Source organism: Eucyclogobius newberryi, unplaced genomic scaffold (genome assembly GCF_026437365.1).
Source record: "Eucyclogobius newberryi isolate DKJ021-1_F unplaced genomic scaffold, fEucNew1.0.hap1 SCAF_1, whole genome shotgun sequence".
In the NCBI taxonomy this organism is placed as follows: domain Eukaryota; kingdom Metazoa; phylum Chordata; class Actinopteri; order Gobiiformes; family Gobiidae; genus Eucyclogobius; species Eucyclogobius newberryi.
This window is the reverse complement of record NW_027315723.1, coordinates 29,890,050-29,910,949: the sequence shown is the minus strand read 5'-3', so window position 1 is coordinate 29,910,949 and position 20,900 is coordinate 29,890,050. Positions and strand designations below refer to the sequence as shown.

Genomic DNA, 20,900 nt, shown 5'->3' with positions numbered 1-20,900 from the left:
GTCCTAAAAGCTAAGCCAAGGATGACATTATCCACTTGATTATGTGGTATCAAGAATACATGGGATTGTTTTGCTAAATATGACAATATCTTGGTATTTTAAGCGTGTACTCTGAACATGAAAACATTTAAATGAAAGCAAAATAAATTATTGCCCAGGTTTCTTTGTTTGAAGTGTCACTTAAATATAAAATGCTTGGGACGGTCCTGTCGCACAGAAATATTGGACTGAAATTAACAATGCACTTCAGTCTGTTTTTGACACTGCCATCCCACTCAATTTTAGAACAATGTATTTGGGCCTCAAAACTCCAGCCATGGATGCAATAAATGGATACCTTTGGGACATACTATTGTCAGCTGGAAAAAAGACCATCACAAAGAAAGACAAATAGAAAAAATTACAATTGGACTTAATTTGGAAATTGACAAATTCAACAGACTTTAATTTATAAAAATAAGTAAATAAATATATTTAATAAAATGCTTAAATCTCTAGTCTAAAGTCTTTCACAACAGTCGTTCCTCACAACATACAAAGTGTCCAAATCCTACAATATTTGTATTTGACCCAGCAAATTGTGTCTAACTTTATGTTTTATTTGTTCATTCTGAAATGTATTTTGTTGTTGTTTTCTAGAACCTTCAGTCTGAGCTCCAGCGTGGCCACAGTTACCTGAAGTCCCTGAGAGAAAGAGCAGAGCAGGCAGCTGGCTTCCTGGACGAGGCTGGTGCTGAACATTTAGGCGGAGAGGTGGAGGCCAGGCTGTCTCAGCTGGAAGAACTGTCCAGCGCTCTTCGACAAGAGCATAGTTTCCTGGATCGGGCCTTACTGCTGTCCAAGGAGTTTCAGGAGCGCTACAAGGCCCAGGCCCAATGGCTGGTGGAGACAAGAGTGATGCTCGCGAACCCTGTGGAGCCCAAAGCAGAGCTGTACCAGAGGAGAGCCCAGCTGGCTAAGTATAAGGTAAAGCTACTATATAATTGAATATCTGCTATTGAGAAGATGTGGGGGTTTAGCATTCAACTAATGACAAAAATGTGGTTTTCATTTATTTTTTCATCAGAAAAAAATCTGAATCAGGCAGTTAAAAACTGATTTGCAGCAGATTTTACATGTATATATGTTTTTTACAATGAGGCTGAGCATAAGAATATGTCTGTTTGCCATAACCCGACCGACCCGGTATAAAACTAGCCGAGTGGGGGAAAAAAATCAGCATTTTGTCAAAATGACGCCAAATTCTTTTATTTTTCTAATATTACGCCTACTTGCTGACCAGTCTTTTCAAAAGCAACAAGTTGAATGATTTTATTGCGCTTTTATCAGCTAACTTTTCATCCTAAGGGACTAATAACACATCGCACAACGCATATACAATTACACTTTTGGGCCTCCATATGCTTCTGTATTGAACTTACCATGTAGGAGTGAGCCCACATTTCCTTTACTTTCGTTGATTTGCCTCTGTCTGTCCACTGTAGTTACCGCCGCTCATGTCGTTTTGCGTCATGGTGTCGCTTCATATTAAATTTGACCTGCGCTTTGCATTCTGGGACAGAAACACGCCCAGCAGCGTCATCACAACAAACATGGCGGCGCCTTTGCATGTTCGGCATGTTCCCCCCGCTCGCCTTTGCTACCAAAATAATGGATAACGGCGTACAAAAGGTCGATTGAAATATCTTAAAATCTGGAGATTTAGTCCGTCATTGACTGTTGAAGCCTGACCCCTGGTGGTCACTCCGAGTCAAAAATGGCGACTATTTTGGATATTTTTTTTGCCTTTTTTTACATACCGATCGACCCACTTGAAAAATGTTGGGTTGGGTTACAGCAAACAGCCAATTTATTTGGGTCAGCCTGAGCATCAGTTTCACAGTTGAACAAATTTACATGGCTTCACATTTATTTCAAATGGTCATAACCCCCCAAAGCCTAAAAGTTTGTATGTAAGCAATGCAAAGTGTAACAAATGTGTTTAATTAAACTCAGCTCACAATCTCAATGATCATTACTCATCATTTGTTGCTCCACCCTGCAGGCTCTGTTGCAGGTGGTCCAGTCCCATGATGGATCCGTCAGGGCGGTGGTGGAGAAAGGTGACGCTCTGCTGGCATCGGTCCATTACCCCTCAGTCCGAGACAAGATGAACAGGCTACAGAAGGACTACTGTGACCTATGTAACACCGCTTTGGTAGGGCTTAACAATCGAGGAAAAATATGTAATTGTAATTTTTTTGACAAATTATGACAAATTATTATTTTCTTAGCCCTTGGTAGAATTTAGAATTTGCCACTGATTTGCTAAAGAGGTAGATCAAAAATTATATATATATGATGCATTTCAGACCCATGTGGAGAGTCTGGAAATCCAAGTGAAGGAGCAGGAAACATACCACAATGAACTTCAGGAAGTAGAGCGCTGGCTTCTGCAAATGTCGAGCAGGATGGTGACCCCTGACCCCACTGTGGGAGGAAGCCTCGAGGCAGCCACACAACAACTGGCCAGACACAAGGTAACCAATAACAACCAGAGGTGGATAATATCATATGTAAACAACAAAATACATAGGTTAAACAAATATTTTTCAGCTTCTTTGTGTCATTTCTTAAAACAAACATCAGATAAAATAATGTCTTAGAAACATTACAATCTTGAGTATCACGATGATTTCTGAAATTAAGAAAATAAAATAAATTTAATGAGGATTTTAAGAGGCTTAGGCTGGGTCAGTATAATCAAGGCCCTTTAATAAAATAAAGTACTAGTTTTGAGGTGTGAAATGCTGATAATAAAATCATGCAGTTGAGCCGTTTGTTTGACGCTTACATTTGCATATTAAAAATCCATACAAAAATCACATGAACGCCCCGGAACACGTCCAACTGAACTCATTGACTGATAGGTATCCGTGGAGACCTCTCTAAAATAATTGGATTAGAAAGATTACATCCGTAACATATGATTACTTTGTCCTTCACAGGCCATAATGGAGGAAATCGCTGGTTTCGAGGAGCGCTTGGTGGGCCTGAAGGAGCGCGGAGACCACCTGGTACATGGCTGTAGTGAGCGCGTGCAGAACAGGCTGAGACAGCAGGTTCAGGCGCACCAACAAGGCACCAGAGACAGCTACTCTGCCATCTGTAGCACCGCGCAGAGGGTGAGCCGTGGGAGAGTGGGAGTGAGGTCTTATATAAGTAGCCTACAGTGAAAAAGGCAACGATATCGGGTCTAAAAAAGAAATTCTAAATCTCAGTGGGACTTTCCTGGTTAATATAAAGGCATCTCTGGAACATACTATAGTGTCCTATAATTAACAACCTAAAACTTCAGGTAAAGTCACTTTTCATTGAGCCACAAAATTCTTATATCGTACAATGACACTCAAACTAATAATTTATTATTTCAGCCTGTTGACTTTGAATCCTTGGTTCAATCAAAATTATATCTAAACAGCATATAGAAAATGTTTTTGTATTCTTTGTGGAAAGCATTTTTTTTTTTTTAAATCTATCCTAAAACGTAATGACAGAACTATTTGTTTAATATTGGATGTGTAAAAGTATTTTTATTGGTTGCATTGGTGTTGCCTATGAATAATTCTGGGCACACACACATGCATAAATAGTCAGCCAACATGTTAATACTGCTAATTTTCTAACAGCCTAGACATCCACTTAGTCCTAACCCATCCTGACACTTAAACCCATCTCTCAAGGCAGCCCTTCACTGCCAGCGTAGAGGGCACAACCAATTACGTCTGCCAAAGTGAAGCACCAGCGCATCCACTCTCTGAAGCCCCCACCAACTTAAATCACAAACTCAATCCCCTCCATATTAATCTTTGTGCATCCCCTGTCAACTTGCCTTTTCATGCCTTGGCCAAAACTGGTCACACGCCACAATTCGGCGGATCTGGTGGGGCCTGTAATCCAGTGCCACTCTGTTATATTGGCAAGCTCTGTATTCTGCCATCATTGCCCACGTCCCCATGGCACCACCTCTTCAGCCACTCACACTCCCAATCTGGCACTGTGTGATCCAGCCACCCTTTTACCACACCGCCGCTGGCCACACTACAGCAGTCCCTACTGTCGATGCCAACCATGTCCCAGCACAACTGCGCTCTAATATCCTGCCTGCCACTTTCAGCTATGCCAACTTCTCAGCTTCGCCAATACACCGGGCAGTTTGCCAATATGTGCCAGCCCCTCCTTTCCACTATTTCAGGCTCATATTAGCACTGTCAGTCAGACCTCCCTGTTCACTTCGCTCCAGGAGGGAATGGGGGCAACCTCGTACAACACCTGTTTAATATTAACCTGCAGTATTTTCAATCTTCAGTATTGTCTTGTATTGTTGTCATTGGATCTCACAACATCTGTAATATTGGTCTGGCATCAGAAAGCCATAGATTTATTTCCCATTCTATATTCTCTATTCTTCTCAGGTTTATCAGAGTTTGGACCATGAGTTGCAGCGGTATGTGAGTCTTCAGGATGCCCTGCAGCAGTGCCAGAGCTGGCTCACCTCTGTCCCGCCTGATCTGGAGCCGTACCCAAAATCTGCACTCAGCCTGGAAGAGGCGCAACTGCAGGTCAGTGAGACAGGCTGGAAACTTACTCAACTTTAAAAAGTAATCACAATTCACACTATTGTATGCTGAGGTTTTAATAAAAGCAATGGCCTAGGTGTTTTGTTCTGAACTGAAATCTTTCCAAAGGTGAAGCAGGAGCGGGCTCTTCAGGAGCAGGCGAGTACTTACCTCCAGCTGCTGTGTTCGACCTGTGATCTGTCTGAGCAGAGGGTCAGAGAAACTGCTGCTGAAATACAACAGGTCAAACTGCAGGTAGAGTGCCATTGTTTGTCTCAAAAATAATAAATACATCAGGCCTTTTTGTTTTATACATTATTTATCAATATTTTATCACTTCATAATAAAATGTTCCAGATTGAGGACCGAATGATCCTTTGTGAGGAAATGGCTGACAGCTGGCGGGACATTGAAGAACATACGGCAGATTTAGAAGTCCAACTCCGAGAGACTGAGCAACAACTCCAAACTCTCTGCAGGAGACCTGCAGAACTGGAGCAGAAGATTGCACAGAATCATCTGGACAAGGCCCAGGTTTGTTGATGGATTTGCATCCATCAACTATATAATATGACAGCTTGGATTTACCTGGTCACATCTGCTGCTTGCCCTACAGGAGTTCCTCCAGCAGATTCGAGAGAAACAGTCAGAAGTAAGCCATCTGAATGAGGCCGTTTGTCGGCTGACCGACAGGCAGAACTGTCCTGTCTCTGAGGAGATAAGAAGACTCAAGAAAAGCTGGATGGAGCTTGGCCAGCAGGCAGAGGAGCTGGAGGCCCAGAGAGGGGAAGACATGCAGCGCAGTGGGGAGTACCAGGAGAGTGTGACCACAGTGGAGGAACTTTTCCATCAAGTGTCCAGGGAGTGGGACTACCTCGCCAGGTATCACTGTTTAATTTTAGAGTAGAGTATACAAAGAAATATGATGTATTGTTGGTTGCAAAAAAAACTAAATCTGCCATACTGCTGCTTCTCAGAGCTGACACAGAAAGCACAAGTGAACATCTGGAGGCACTCAGGAAGCTTTTCAGTGATTTAGAGGAGCAGCATACAACTCTTGAAGAGCTAAGAGACCAGAAACAGGCCATACTTCCTCGACTCAGTCTTTTGGACAAGGAGCTGGTAAAACAGCAGGTGGGAAAGATAAATTCAAAATCACTAATTCAATTTCTTTTTCATTTATTAAATGTTCATTTTTGCTTTCTTTCGATGGTCCAGGTGAGCCATCTGGAGCAGCGCTGGGTCCAACTAGAATCCGTCATTCAGCAGAAAATCCATGACTCTGCCCAGACACTGGAGGAGCTGGCACGAGTGGAGACACAGCTGCGGGAGGCGAGGGAATGGGTGGAGGAGCAGAGGCCAGCTCTTACCTCTGCACTGAGAGGTAGCCCACCACCTGATGTGGCCCAGAGTTTCCTGTTTGACCATCTGAGTGTTTGTGTTGAGCTGGAGGCCCGACAGCAGCTTCTAACGCAGGCTGTGAGTGAGGCCCAGACAGTGATGCCCCGACTAGGACTTAGCGAAAAGAGAAACCTCCAAGAGCTGGTGGAACAGGCCCAGGCTGAGGTGGAGGCTCTGGGGGCGCGAGTTACACAGAGGAGGAAGTATCTCAGCAAAGTAAGCAGCTTTTCAATAAATAAACTTGTTATTGCATGGGCATTTTCTAATATTTATAAAAGTCCATACAATGAAATATGATGATAACATTAAAAAGCTTTTAAAATCCAGTTTCTTCCCTTCCCAGGCCTTCACAGAGCGCACACAATTCCTTCAGGGTCTTGGCAGAGCACTGAGCTGGATCCAACAACAGGAGAGGAAAGCTCTGATAGATAACCACATAGCTCTGCTCCCTGAGGACCTGACTAAACAGGTGTCCATCTGCAGAGGAGTCCAGAGCAGCTTGAAGGAGTATCAGAGGGAACTGGCCTCTCTGTGGGCACAGGCGAGAGAGCTGGAGAGAGATGCTACTGACAAAGAGAGGACAGAAACTATGTCTAAACTTCAGGAGCTGCAGGCAGTGTTTGAGGCTGTGCTTCAGAGCACATCTCACAGACTCACAGACCTGGAAAAGGCTCTGACTTCCAGGAAGTACTTCCAGGTTGATTTGGACAAGACTTGTCACTGGTTGAGACAGGCAGATGCCATCACCTTTCCAGAAATCACTTTACATGATGTTGAGGGTTGCTCTGAGCTGCAGTCTCAACTGTCAAACTATCAGCAAGTTCTGCAGCAAGCCTCTGAGTATGAGAACCTCCTGCTCATTGTCCAAAGAATCGGTCAGGAGATCCTCCCCACTCTAAATGAGATTGATCACTGTTACCTAGATGAGCGGCTGAATGCTCTGCCTCAGCAGTACAACAACATCTTAGCTTTAGCCAAAGAGAAGAAAGACAGGGTCCAGCAAATTATCCAGGAGCGAAAAGAGTTCAGCACTTTCTTTGATTTAACTCGTAATGCACTTGAGGAGCTGCAGGAGCAGTTTGACAATCTGGAAAAGCAGACTATCAGAATAAATGAGAAAGAGGTCCAATATCTAATTAAAGAACATAGAAATATAAAACAAAGTTTATTGCATTTAGGCTGTGCTGTAAGAGAAGTGAATGGTAAAAATGAGTTGTTAATGAGTAGAGGCCTGCATTATAAAGCTGAAGAGACACACTTTCTGTTAAACCTACACAAATCATTAAAGAGGAGAAACAGCCAGAGCCTTAGGGACTTGGAAGAGAATGGTTTGAAAATAGTAGTTGATCACAACAATGAGGTAAACAAGTTGAATCAAGAGTTAGAGTCAGTGAAGGAAGCGCTTGTCACATTAAAGACTAACTCAGAAGTTGGCGCTGTTGCTACAATGAGTGGTCTTTATTTGATGTTGGAGCGTTTGAACTGTGTGAAATTTCAGACAGAAGAATGTATCCAACACACAAAAAGCCTTCCTCTGAACTTTGACCCTGCTGCTATACAGAAAATTTTATCCCAACAACAACTATTACAATCAGTGCGCTGTGACGTTGTATGTTTTATTGAAGAGACTGAAAAAGACTCGATGGATTTTGAGAAAGTACGGCAGTGGTTGAAGAGGATCAAGTCCAAACTGGAGGAGCCTGTGGTCCTTTTGGAGGTCACGGTTAATCATGTGCATGTGCAACTATGGAGACTGAAAGCCACTGAAGAGGAAATTAAATCTAGTTTTAGGATTGTAGCAGAAACCTTTAAAATGCCCCGGGAGGAGAAACTGGCAAAGATGCAAGAAGAAATCCAACAAGCAATAAGCAAAAAACAGGTACATTTCATTCTTGCTTATTCAGTTTTGTTTAATTTGTACACTAACTTAACATAGAGATAGTCGTAAGCGCCATAATTTCACTGCTTAAACCCCATTTCAAAATAGCATTACATTTTAAGTGGTAATCTTTAATAAATGTAGTGTTGAATCCCAAAGACACCACTGCTGAAAGATATGTTAAATAACTTAAATAACACATTTTCTGCTCATTTAAGCCTGAGATTTTAAAAGTTAATTAACTGTCCTTCTGTGTGCTGTAGCTTGCTGTGGATGAAGCTCTTTCCTTGGTCCAGAGGCACCACTTATCGCTGCAGTCTGCACAGAAATGTCTGGACTGTGCCTCTGCGTTTCTCCAAAGGGCCGACGCAGGGCTAGAGCTGGAAAACCACACCGACTGGATGCAAGACCTGGAGGAAATTACAGCTCAGGAAAAGGACTTCGCAGCTGCTTTGGAGGAGCTGCAAACTGTGGACCCTCTTCTTGTGGAATATGTCGAATCAGTAACGATGAGGGAAGTCCGAGAGAAAGTAGAAGCAATCAAGTTGAGAAAAGTAGAGGCAAATCAGCGATTGGATGTGCACCGAGACACACTGCAAAGGTATGTTTCTATCCTTTATGTGTGTTTAAAACTGAATGCTTGTTTTGATAGATACTCAATATATTGCTCTTGGTATGGAATTCAAGTCACACCAATATTAAGCAGCCATACTATCATTTTTCTATTATGTTCTCTATGTTAATATTCTTGCATTATTAATAGGTGTGGCTCTTTGTGGACCTCTTTTCAAAAGGAAAAAGATGCACTAGTTGTACAAATGAACAATACAGAGAGCAAAATGACCTCGTTTACAACAGCCAAAGCCACCAGTTTACAAACTGCAGAGGAGAAATCCCAACGATACAAGGTGAAGACATTGTGTGGAGTCAATTTCCATTTCCATTCCTTATGTTTAACTTCATTCCTTTTTCTCAATCTCAATTGAAATCTCTCTTTGCACTGGTCTGCAGTCGCTAATTGCTCACTTGGATCTTTTGGAAGTGCCTTTTAATGCTGTGAAAGACATCAGCAAAGAGTTGGAGCAGATCATTTCTGACTCCAGCACCACAGTAACCAGCCACTGTGTCTCAGCGCTATGGCAACGCTGGACCAAGCTGTGCAGTGTGGCCCGGGCCCAGGAGAGGGCGCTAGAGGACACTGCGAGAGAGTGGAGAAATTTTATGGAAAAGGTGAATATACAATTTGTTTTGCTTTGCTTTATATATGAAATATTTAGACATTATTTTCTAAGTTTGTAGTGCATATTTCTAGCATCGTACAACATTTGGTATAAACCAAGTAAATTTTTCCATCTTGCCAGTTTTGGAAAGTAATTAAATACATGCACTGCAAATACTTACTACTTAATACTAATATTGAGTAATTGTATCCTGGTACAGTTCATTTGGTGGTGTTCAAAACAGTTGCTTTCTTAAAATCAAAGGAATACATGGTGGTATTTGTTGTATAATGTTATCTAACTGCACAGTATTAGTGAGAACAAACAAAAAACACTATTGTTGTGCTTGTGTGGGGGTTTTTCATGCGTAATTAGAGATAAATGAATGTATTACAAACGTGTAAACAAACATTAAACTGTTTTAATCCTTTGTCATGTTTGTAATATAATTCAACTCAATGTAAACTTATTCAAAGTATTCAGAATGCAGTACTCTGATTGGACCATGGAACAGAATATGTAACAATATGCGTTTTAATTTAGGTATTCAGTATTCTTTATTTAGTCTTTTAAGTATTCTTCCCAACACTGCCCACTGCTTACATTTCCACACAAACCTGTTCATGTGTTGCTATTACAGCTGATTCATGCAAAGTAGGTCACACAGTCGCTGGAACTAAGCTGTGATGTAACTCCAGGCTTCAGTCCAGTCCTCTCCCTCTGCCAAAGCTCTGTGTCATGTAGTCTTTTCCCGCCTTTCGAGTTATTTTGTGTGTGTGTCAGTGCTCAAAATTCCCACAGTCCCTTGCGCCTGAAAAGGAAATGAGGTCAAACTGTGGGAAATGCTGGACACTTCCTTAAATGTGGCTCATTTCTGTTGTCCGCTGTTTCTCTGTGACTCTTTTGTTCAACTGGAACTGATGTCATCACAGTGATATCTCCAGCTCTCTCCCTTTCACTACTTCAGTGCTTTACAAACTAGCACTGGTCCCTCTAGTAGCACGTATTCACATTCACAAGTGGTGTTTTATGTGTTTGGCCATTTCATTTCAAACATTACACATTCTCATCCAGTTTGTTCTTTTGCTGTTCTTTTGCAGTTAGTATATTTATATGATTTATTTCACATAGTTCACATTTGAGCTTATGGTTCTACCTCCAACACACTGTGTTGAAACAGCGGAGAAGTCCAAGTTTATATAAATGATTTAATAGTGTTCAATAAAGGAGTCATTAATAAAGAGTAAAAACCTTTTAGAGCTGCCTTAGAGGCTCTAAATTGAGAAATTGAATTGTGTTTATTAAATGAAACGATGCTTAGGGGGTTGTCCTACCTGTCTAATCTAATATTTGTGTCTATTAGATGGAGAAGGTGCGGTCTGTGTTTGAGGACCTCTGTGCCAGAGTCCCTGACAGCACAGTGGAGAAAGCAGCCACCAGAGCGGCGCTGCAGAGCCTCCTGGAGTACCACAACTCTTTCATTGTGGAGCTGGAGAGAGAGCAGTCCATCCTGGCCCTGCTCAATCAGCTGACCCTCAGCCTCAGAGCAGAGAGAGAGCAAAGGGAGGAGAAAACTGAGAATGGACATGATCAGACACAGTGGCTGGATCAGATCAGTGAATACCAGGAGCAATATGACAGGTAAGGAAATTAATCATATAATAATGGACTGTTTTACTGTGTGTAACTCTATGTTATAAAACAATTCTGTGCAAAATAGTTATACATTATGACATGAGTTTAGGGCTTATTCTGAAATATAGCTAATGTGTTTTTTTTAAGACAAAGCAAAATACTTCTTTTATGTATTTTCTTACATTGATATGCATAAACATTTTTTAGTACAGTAATAAAGGTTTCTGGAAGTAGTAATTATTTAAATCAGATGTTGATTATTTTCCTATAAAGTGCTGTCTTGAAAGGCTTTTTATTCCACTCAAAAGCATTTAGGTTGAAATGGGCTTATTATTTGCTGAAGATTAATTTGGATTTTAAAGAACATTTTTTATTCATTAGCCATTAAGTGCTGGGTCAGATTTTCCACAAAGACTGGATTTGATCATTTGTTACTTTCAGTATATGATCAAAAGAACAATTGTTGATGTAAAAAGAAACTTAAAATGCACTGGATAATATTAGTAATGTCTTGTGCATCTGGATGTTTTTTTTTTGTAGACTACTGCAGCAGGTGCGGTGCAGCCGGGCTCAGGTCCAACAGGAGCTGAGGGAGCGGGAGGAGGTGGAGAAGGAGCTGGGACTGGTCAAGGGCTGGATCCAGGACACTCGTGGTCTGCTCCTGAGCCCCACAGCTGACCTGGACTCTCTGCTGCAGGAGCTAGAGGTACATCACACTCCGAAACCCTAAAGTTCAATTGTACAAAGATGGAAGATGGGCTGTTTTTACATCAAAGAAGTACACAGAAGAAGTACAACAGCAGTGCACTTCCTTAAAAAAACAACTATTGGTTATTGTGGTGGTGGTGGTCATTCCAGCTTGTATTTGGATTGATTCATGCTTGTACTCGAGTTATCCTGCATTGTCCGTTCACTGGAAGTCAATGGACCTGTCTCTAATATCAAGTCGTTTTAGCTCAACATTGAGGTTTACAATGAACAAAATGGAAAATTATGATCTACTTTTATTTATAGTTCCATACCCTTTGATATAGAGCTTGTAATTGTCTCGTCATCCTTCAACTAATTGACAGTTTGCCCAATAGTAAACCAGTCAGTGTTCAGGTTTGTAATTGTTACATAGCTTCTTTTTTACTTCCCTTCTTTCTGTTCTCTATGGATGTTGTCCCAGGGAAATGGATGCTATTCTAAGTCTACTTACTGCTGCTATTATTGTTGTTATTGTTGTTGTTGTTGTTGTTGTTATTATTATTACTACTGCAGCTATTTCTACTGCTACCACTATGGATTTCTCAACTGCCACAACTACATTTAAATATGATTAAATAATAAATAAAGAAATGCCAACTCTAGATCACAGAAGCACTTTTTTTTTTAAATTCTTGTTCTGAAATGACTTTATTTTCTTTTGCAGACGGCACATGGTGAGGTCATCAGTAGGCGCCAAAGTGTGGAGCGTATCACCGAGCTGCAGCAGTGCAAGTACCAGGAGCTCCAGGCGGGTCTCCCTTCAGAGCTCAGTATGCAGCTGGCGGAAGTGGCTCTGGCTTTGGGCTCAGCGGAAGATCAGGTGACACCTCAAGCTTATGTCTGTGGAAACTATCGAGTGCAGTGGTTTTAGACAATTAGATGTTGAAAATTAATTATGATGATGTGAACAATATAGGTGCTTTCATTTTCACCAGTGAATGTGTTAGATAATGAAAGATAAAGTAAGCAAAGTATTGATTATTCATTTATTTGAGTTCACCTTTCAACAGTGGTGGAAAGAGTACTGAATATTTGTACTCAAGTAAAAGTACAGTTAAAACATTTTTATAATTAAATACATTTCATTATAAGATAATAGTCATTGTCCAATTATGTATTTGTCAAGCTGCTGGCAAATATGTATAAAATAGTATAAATGCGTAAAATGTGTGTTTTACAATATGTTTTTCAATGGAAAGATTATACTTATATTATATAAGTAAAGTTTTATTGGTGTGTTTTTCAGGTCCAAGCCAGAGAAAGGGAAGTACAGCAGACCAGAAATGTCAAGCAAGACTTCAACTCCAGACTCCAGGACATGGAGACAAAGCTGAAAACCATTTCTCTCAAACTGAATGACAAGAGTGGAGATCTGGAGGAGGCCAAAGAAGACACCAAAGTAATCAACCAGACAGATTGACTAATTAGCAGGCAATTAACCCAGGCTCCATTGGCTATCCCTTTTGCAGATGTTGAGGTTAATGACTGGGACTGGATCGTGCCTTCAAATGTTGACCCACTTTAGTGAATACAATTTCAGGAGGGAGTTTGAGCCCACCGTCCCACCTGTTCCACTCATTAGTTCTCCCTGTCACAAACCTTTTTCTTAATACTCAATACTGCTCTGTTTCCCTAATACTGGGCTAAGTGTTGTAAGATATTTAATGTATGTTCCCCTAAATAGGAGACATTATCGATTCAATTAACAGAAAACGTTAAACCGGTAATAGGATATCAGAGTTCTGTATTAACTGTCTGTCTGTTCTGTCTTTCTTTGTCCCAGGCCATCTGTGACGAGTGTGAATGCTGTGGTCGTACGTTGGGGGAGTTAGGGGTTGCAGTGCAGGAATTTGGAGAGCAGAACCCTCTCCTGTGTAAACAGCTGGGCGATGCAGTGACCAAACTCATGGAGGTGCAGCATCACACCGCACAACAGATCCAAGACAGATCCAACAGACTGAAAAAGGTGAGCAAGATCATACTTTTAGGGTTGCAAGTTGATATTTTTACTTTTTGATTTAAATGAAAAATAATCTGAAAAGTTGTTAAGCACATTTTATAAACAAGATTGTGCTGCATATAATGGCAATATAAAACAAAAATGTAGCTCTAAAAGTCAGCAAAATAAAGTGTTAAATGTATTTCAGACACAGTGGCTGGATCAGATCAGAACTACAAATAAAATCAATTTGAACAATAAAAACAAATAAAAGCAATACATTTGATGAATAAATGTTTAAAAATAAAACTGTGCTAAAAATAAAATAGATAAAAATAAAGTATCTCAAATCAGATTACCTGAAGGTGATATTTAAAACACTCAGACGTGGACGGGGGCAATAGCTTGTACTCTATTTAAGGTGTTATCGTTTTCCTTTTTCGGTAGTCCTAAGCTTAGATAAATGTAATAGGTTCTTAAATCCATTATGAAAGAGCTAAAACATACACCCAATTAGTATGCAAAAGACTCTGGAGAGGGAAGCAGACTATTAGCTATTGTGATTTCCTAATGCTGAAATATTAATGCTTTTTCATGGTAATATAGGGTCATTTTTTAATGTCATTTTTTGTCTGTTCTGAGCAGGCAGAGAGACAAATGGAGGATTACCAGAGTATGAAGGCGTTCATCCTGTCCTGGATCGAGAAAGCGGAGTGTACGGTCAATGGGAACATCATCTGGAGCTCTGCGTCACAGCTACAGGAGCAAATCCGTGCTCACCAGGTTTGTTTTAACGAGCTGCACAGAAGGAGGCGTTAAGCGTTTAAAAATGTCCAATAAGTGCTGTTAATTGCGTGAAAATATGTGTGATTTATCCCATAATAAATTTGAATATTTGGACTGTAGTCACTGTTAAAACAAGCCTTAAATGTACCAACAGCAATTATTTTCACTGTAGTTCAGCGAGCAGCGAGATGTCATGTACAGTACGACATGTTGACTGGGTTTAATTAGTATAATTGCGCACCAGAAATAGCCTTTTGAGTTGAGTTGTAATTTATGTTCGTATGGTGACAGGCGCTGCTGCGGGAGTGCAGGGGTCTCCATGGCGACTTGGAGGCCATGCTGGAGCGGGAGGGGCAGCTGAGCGAAGTGCTGCAGACCGACAGGTGGGGCCAGCAGGTGAGACATCTGAGCAGGCGAACAGAGGAGCTGCAGCAAACGGCCCGGATGCGACTGCAGAGTCTTCAGGATGCAGCTAAGGTAATGGCACTTAATGAAATGAAATAACCTTGATGACACTGGCAATACTTCATTCATTATTATTGTTCATTAAAACATTGAACATATGACAGAAAAATACATTGTATCAGCAATTTCCTAAAATGTTTTTTATTTATCTCAATATAGGCTTTTTCAATAATATTTTAATATCTTGACTTGCTTGTATTGAATTAAGAAATGATTGAAGTCCAACAGTGCCCCCTTTTGGTTATCAGACAGTAATACAATTTACTCTGGGATCTGCATCTTTTTTGTCTTGTGCTGCAATCATGATAATCTCTTTGAGTTCATCTGGAGCACAGATGAGAGTCTGATTTGAAATCTGTTTTCCCCCCTCTGTGTTTGGATTGTGTCCTGGATAAATACTTTTTTCATAATTTACTTTTGCGTTACATCTTCTCTCCCCTTTACATCATAATCGTACATCATAAAGTATAGTTTTTAAGTTTATCACGGTTACCAATGATTAAGCGAGTCTTATTTTCTTTGTTTTTATGGGTCTATGCTAAAGAAAGATACAGGGGAAATGGATAAGTTAGTTGTGAAGTCAAACTGGTTAAAAAAGTAAAACTATATATTATTATATATATTACATTATATATTACACTGCCTCATCAGGATATGCTGCGCTTGGAGGCAGAAGTGAAGAGTCTCCACGCTGTTGTGGACCAGGTCCAGGTCACACTTGCTTCTCCAGATCTGAACCGACTCAGCTTAAGAGAGCAACTTACTCAAAGACAAGTAATCATCTAATTTGTTCTTCTTTAATCACAACTTAATATTTTCTGATATCTCATTGACTACTTCTCTATCAGCGTGTACTTGTGGAGATGGAGGGCTTCAAGCAGCAGGTAGCAGCAGTGCAGCAGTGTCAGAGCGCCCTCCGGCTGCCAGAGGAGGCAGTGGCCAGTCTTCCAATCTGTCGAACTGCTCAGACTCTGCAGCAAGAGGCCAGCCAACTGCAGCACACAACCATTCAGCAGTGCAACATACTGCAGGTAGGGGGCAGTACAAGCATCACTAATGACTGTCAAACAAGAATGCTCTTGTAATAATAATAACATGGATTCAAATGGATAGAAACATGTACCACAACACATTTAATCACAACTAAAAAGAAGTTTGCCTTTTGCTTCAGGTGTGTTTTGTCCTGACAGGCCTGTGAGGTTTCTGTTTCTGTTTGACCCTCATGAGACCCGTGTTGTTTCATGGTCTTTTGGTTTTCTGCATATTTTGCATGCAAGACATAAAGTTTGAGATTAAGAAAAGCCTGCATATGAAAAATATCAATGAATCCAAAACAATACAATTCTTACTTACACACATTACTGTATAATATGCCTCACGGAAAGGTGCTATTATTGTCATTCTTTCTTCATTTTTTTTTTAAATGGAAGTATTACTTCTTCCAGGAGGCTGTGGTGCAGTATGAGCAGTATGAACAGGAAGTGAAGAATCTCCATAGATTGATTGAAGAGGCCCATCGCATAATACAGGACCGTCCCGTCTCCACCAATAACATCCAGGAACTGCAGGCTCAAATTCACCATCACGAGGTCAGAAAGGACACACTGCTAGTCGTATGGTGTTGAGAAATATACAACATATAACATATGTTACAGACGATATATGCAAACTGTTACTCATATTATGAGTAACAGTTTGCACCTGATACTATACTGCCAGTTAAGGACTTATTCAATATATAATGCTACTATAAAAGGCCTTCAAAAAATACATTGTCTGTAAATAGCACCCTCATAGATTCTTCTCTTATCTGCAGTGAAATGTAAATATTTTACTTTGTCTTTCTGCTGCCTAAGCCCTAGATCTATTGCTACAGCCTTGAGCTGCTGAGTAAGTGTATTTGATCTCCTATGCAGAGAAATGAAGTGTGCAGTAGGAGGGAAGATTGTGGGAAGCAAAATCTGCAGAGCAACAATCCTCAATGCACTCTGGCAAGGAACAATAGTTATATATTTGTAAACGTTGTCTGTGTAAAAAAAATTAGGTACAAAATATGTAATCAAAAGGTAAAATACAATCAAGATGGCACACTACTCCATTTATACCCCCTATGTAGCTGTGCAGAATAATGTTTTAGCTGTGTTTATGCCTGATCTCTAAACTCACTATTCTACTGGCCCAGATTGTCACGTGATCTGATTATGTGCGAGCCTGCCATCTGTGGGACACTGAGCAGAGAGAGGAGGAGGGCCGGCCTGTAATCTGACACCTCCACTGTTAAAGCTCCCTTTTGTTTGACCAAACTGTCCTCAGGATTGGTCACAGATTGGTCAAAGAGGAAAGGGGGGATGCAGCCCGTGAGGTCACTTCCTGTTTTTCCTTGGCATTTGTTGTGTGTGTTGTGTGAGAGAGGGAGTGTCTGTCTGAGGAATTTTGAACTCTTTCTGCTAGTCTTTCTATCGCTCAACCAAACATTCTGTTTTGTTACTGAGTTGCCCGCCTCTGAGCTGCTCTCATTGGCTCAAGAGGAGAAGATACAGAAAAAAAATATAGAGCGAGAGTGGAAGCTCTTCTCTTTCTATGCTTATTCAGTGTGAGACTGGAGACCGGGTAGGAGAGAAAATGCGTCCGCTCCACTTACTCCTCGCATGCCGGCACTACATTCAGCGCTGACTGAGAATACCCCTGTTAAACAAGGATCTATTTAACAAGGAACTATTCATCTCTTTCTCTGGACTGGACCTTCTTGACCCCAGGGGTGTGGGGTCTGCTTTGTAACCTCGGGGCTATGTTTTGACAGGAGCTGGCCCAGAAAATCCGTAGCTACCAGGAGCAAATAGCCGCACTTCACTCTAAGTGTAAGATGCTGACAGTGAAAGCCAAACATGCCACCATGCTGCTGACCGTGAGTGAGGTGGAGGGGCTTTCTGACGGCATGGACGAGCTCAGTGACGATGAACTGCCAAACGCTGTCGCCACCGGTAATGCAGCCAGCTCCAAGCAACTGCCTGCACACCCCTCTGTCGTCATGGTGAGTGAACAAGCCATTTTAGGACATCCACATGCTCAAATGTTGTGTGTTTGCATTTAAACACAAGGTTTTTGTGTATTTGCATAAACAAAATCCATTAAGTTGATGCACACATCTGCTATAACCTTTGGCCAGATGCCCTGATTACATTTCCATTCACTATCCCCATGGGAAAACCTATTCATGAACATATGAGAAATGTATTAACACAGAGTCTTAACAGCGTATCATTCCAGCCCCATTTGAATTTATTACTCATAACATATAAAGGAATAAACATAGTTTACTTCTCTATTTTTTCTCTTTTAAGGCAGGTATATAGCCATTTTCTCCACTCTATTCTGGTTGACTGATGTGTCACTTTGCTTCATATGAGCCCAGTTCTGTCTGCCTGCTCCTGTTCCAGTGTGTCATGCTGAGCCTGATGGTTTATTTTTTTCCTTGAGGCAGAAAACCTCTGCACATTCTCCTTGTGCTCTCGGTGGCTGTTGCTTTCAGATTTGTGTGCTTCCTTTAGCCTTGTCAGTGCTGCTTAGTGCACTCAGGAAACAGGATGTTGCTGCAGCTCTGGCTTTGAAAAGAGAGAATGTTTGTAGCATAAATAGACGCTGATGTAGTTCAGTGGTAAAGAAATGGAACTCATATCAGACTTTTCCACACACTCCTCTGGTTTGCTGAGTCTCTTGCTTGTGCATTGCATCATCAAATTTGGAGACAAGTCCAAGTTAGTCGGCCCGAGGTTTGCACTAAGTGCCAAAACCAGCCCAATAGGGCTTGGCTCACATTTCTGCTCTGCCTCTGTACTAAAGCATGCAGCCACAGACTCTATTTCTGGAACTCTGGATTTCTATAAGTTCTTATACCAATTAATGCTGCTACTCTATAGCTTCATTCAACTTCATTCATCCTATCCTAATTTTTAACTTCATTTGAAGAGGAATGAAAGAATGAAAGAAAGAATGAAAGTAAATAATTCTATTCTCTTGACCACAGAGACAGGAAATGCTATATCTGTGATTGAAGTGGTTGGGTAACTCTGAGTACCTGAAAAACGGTGAAAACATGGTGTTGTTTAGTCTGCAAGTGTGTATTCAGTAGATGATGTGGACTTTCCACAAAGTGCCATTCCTTTGTGCTGATGCACCCTGTCTCTGTGGCTCATTCACTCTTAATGCTTATCCTTTGCTTTTACTTTATATTACACAGGAGAATATGCTGTGTTTGTTTAATTATAACTACAATTAATTAAATGAATGTTTTACTGACATGTGATTGTTAGATTACTCCCTTCTTACTAAATGATTGCAGTCTTCCTAACCTCACTCCCCATTAATTTATGCTCTGTTCTTTCCTCTGCCCCTCTGCTTTTCCTTTCTCCTCTTCTGTTGCCTGTTATCTGCTTCTTTGATGCTTGTGTTTGATGTGCGGTGTGGTCAGATGACAGCAGGCCGCTGCCACACACTCCTCTCCCCTGTCACAGAAGAATCAGGGGAGGAGGGCACCAACAGTGAGGTCTCCTCTCCCCCTGCCTGCCGCTCCCCCTCCCCAGGGGCAAACGGGGACGCTGCTCTTAACCAGGTACTGCTGACAGGATCATGGGACATTCCAGAGACCAGACAACCCTCCTTCACTTGATCTGAGCAAAAATGAGCTGCACTGAAGACAGTAGAGTTTAAGATGGACTGAAAATTGGCTAATCATAATTTATAATGCAAATACAACAGGATCATCATTTCAGTGCATACAGTTGCATTATATTTTGAGGATCCTCAGTAGGTTGCATAAGATTATTTTATTGCCAGAATATTATAGTCAGGAGTGTTATCAGATGTGGGAGAGATGCTGTGTTGCCCCTGCTTCCCGCGCTGCTAGTTCTGTTTGATTTACTTTGCTGTAACCCTTGAATTAAACTGCCCTAACATAGGTTTTCTAATGTGTCTGGTGACTACAGACAAAAACAGTATGGTCAACGGCAGAGTCTAATGAGACTTAAGCCTATGACCATAAAAACAAAATGACTTGTGCTTGTGCTAATAAATACATGTGTTGTTAATGTGGAGAAATATTCAAATGACTTTGACTCATCTCTAGGCGCGTGGAAACCTTACTCGAGCTCCTCTCCAAGAACTGTACGACCCGTCTATGGAAACAAATGCTGCAAACCTGGATGACCTGCAAAGGTCCTGGGAAACGCTAAAGAACGTGGTATGTTTCAGTCCCATTTTCTATATCGACAAAGGTTTTTCATGTTATTAGTTTTTAAACTTATTTCCTCTAAAATAGATCAGTGAGAAGCAGAAGAGTTTGTACGAGGCGCTGGAGAGGCAGCAGCACTACCAGGAGTCTCTGCAGTCCATTTCGACAAAGATGGAGTCCATTGAAGCAACACTCAATGAAAGTCTAGAGCCCAACAAGAGCCCTGAAAGCCAGATGGCCGCACATCAGGTAAGAGAGGGTTAAACTAAAACTAGTAGATACGTTCTCTAAAATGTTACTAGGCACTGTGGCTTTGTGGTAGAACTTTTGCCTACTGTTAGTGTGTTTCTTCTGTGTGCTCTGGTTACTCCTTCTTCTAACCTCATTCACAATTTGGGCCAGGACTTTGCTATAAAAGCTGCAAGAATGTCGCCGGCTCAAAAAGTAAATCTAAAGTAATGAAATTGTGTCAATGTAACACAAAGTTATAAAATAAAGCACTTAGTCACTGGTTTGCACTGATTCAATGTGCAATTGTGCCACTGTCTGCATTTCACTGTGCACTGTTGCTATGCCAACTTTAGCAGCTACAGCATATACAGTTGCTTTGTGCTGCCAGGCTTTTGGACAAGCTACTATTATAGGTTTGTTTAATGATTCCCTGTCCAGTTTCCTCTCTTCCTTTAGTTTTATAGGTACATTCTTTGGCTCTTTCTGTCCAGGCGCTCATGGACGAGATACTGATGCTGCAGGAGGAAATAGGAGAGTTACAGACATGTTTTTCGGAGGAGTTGGGAGACAGTGACAGTGATGGGGATCAACTGGCTCTGCACTCCACGCTCACAGTGCTCGGAGAGAGGATGGCAACCATCAGAATGAAGGCATCTGGAAAGCGACAGCTACTTGAGGTTAGACTTAGAGGCAACCACACTTTTGGTTCTTTAAGATGTAAGAAAAATGTCAAATGGTTATATAATAATGGTAAAATGTCTACATATAG

The 20,900-nt window shown here is 41.2% G+C and overlaps 1 protein-coding gene across 1 annotated transcript in view; it reads left to right on the top strand.

Annotated features, from left to right (window-relative positions):
• Positions 1–20,900, top strand: part of syne1a (spectrin repeat containing, nuclear envelope 1a) — a 120,908-nt gene that overhangs the window by 72,695 nt on the left and 27,313 nt on the right. The window contains exons 68-96 of the mRNA XM_072442998.1: positions 640–966; positions 2,045–2,197; positions 2,352–2,519; positions 2,988–3,164; positions 4,455–4,601; positions 4,728–4,853; positions 4,956–5,132; positions 5,215–5,480; positions 5,576–5,732; positions 5,817–6,215; positions 6,343–7,878; positions 8,142–8,479; positions 8,642–8,786; positions 8,890–9,108; positions 10,462–10,739; positions 11,274–11,439; positions 12,148–12,303; positions 12,730–12,882; positions 13,267–13,449; positions 14,068–14,205; positions 14,500–14,685; positions 15,325–15,447; positions 15,522–15,704; positions 16,119–16,262; positions 17,474–17,704; positions 19,142–19,282; positions 19,796–19,909; positions 19,988–20,149; positions 20,623–20,808. Of these exons, the coding sequence (XP_072299099.1) occupies positions 640–966; positions 2,045–2,197; positions 2,352–2,519; positions 2,988–3,164; positions 4,455–4,601; positions 4,728–4,853; positions 4,956–5,132; positions 5,215–5,480; positions 5,576–5,732; positions 5,817–6,215; positions 6,343–7,878; positions 8,142–8,479; positions 8,642–8,786; positions 8,890–9,108; positions 10,462–10,739; positions 11,274–11,439; positions 12,148–12,303; positions 12,730–12,882; positions 13,267–13,449; positions 14,068–14,205; positions 14,500–14,685; positions 15,325–15,447; positions 15,522–15,704; positions 16,119–16,262; positions 17,474–17,704; positions 19,142–19,282; positions 19,796–19,909; positions 19,988–20,149; positions 20,623–20,808 (6,879 nt within the window). The remainder of the gene's footprint in view (positions 1–639; positions 967–2,044; positions 2,198–2,351; positions 2,520–2,987; positions 3,165–4,454; positions 4,602–4,727; positions 4,854–4,955; positions 5,133–5,214; positions 5,481–5,575; positions 5,733–5,816; positions 6,216–6,342; positions 7,879–8,141; positions 8,480–8,641; positions 8,787–8,889; positions 9,109–10,461; positions 10,740–11,273; positions 11,440–12,147; positions 12,304–12,729; positions 12,883–13,266; positions 13,450–14,067; positions 14,206–14,499; positions 14,686–15,324; positions 15,448–15,521; positions 15,705–16,118; positions 16,263–17,473; positions 17,705–19,141; positions 19,283–19,795; positions 19,910–19,987; positions 20,150–20,622; positions 20,809–20,900) is intronic.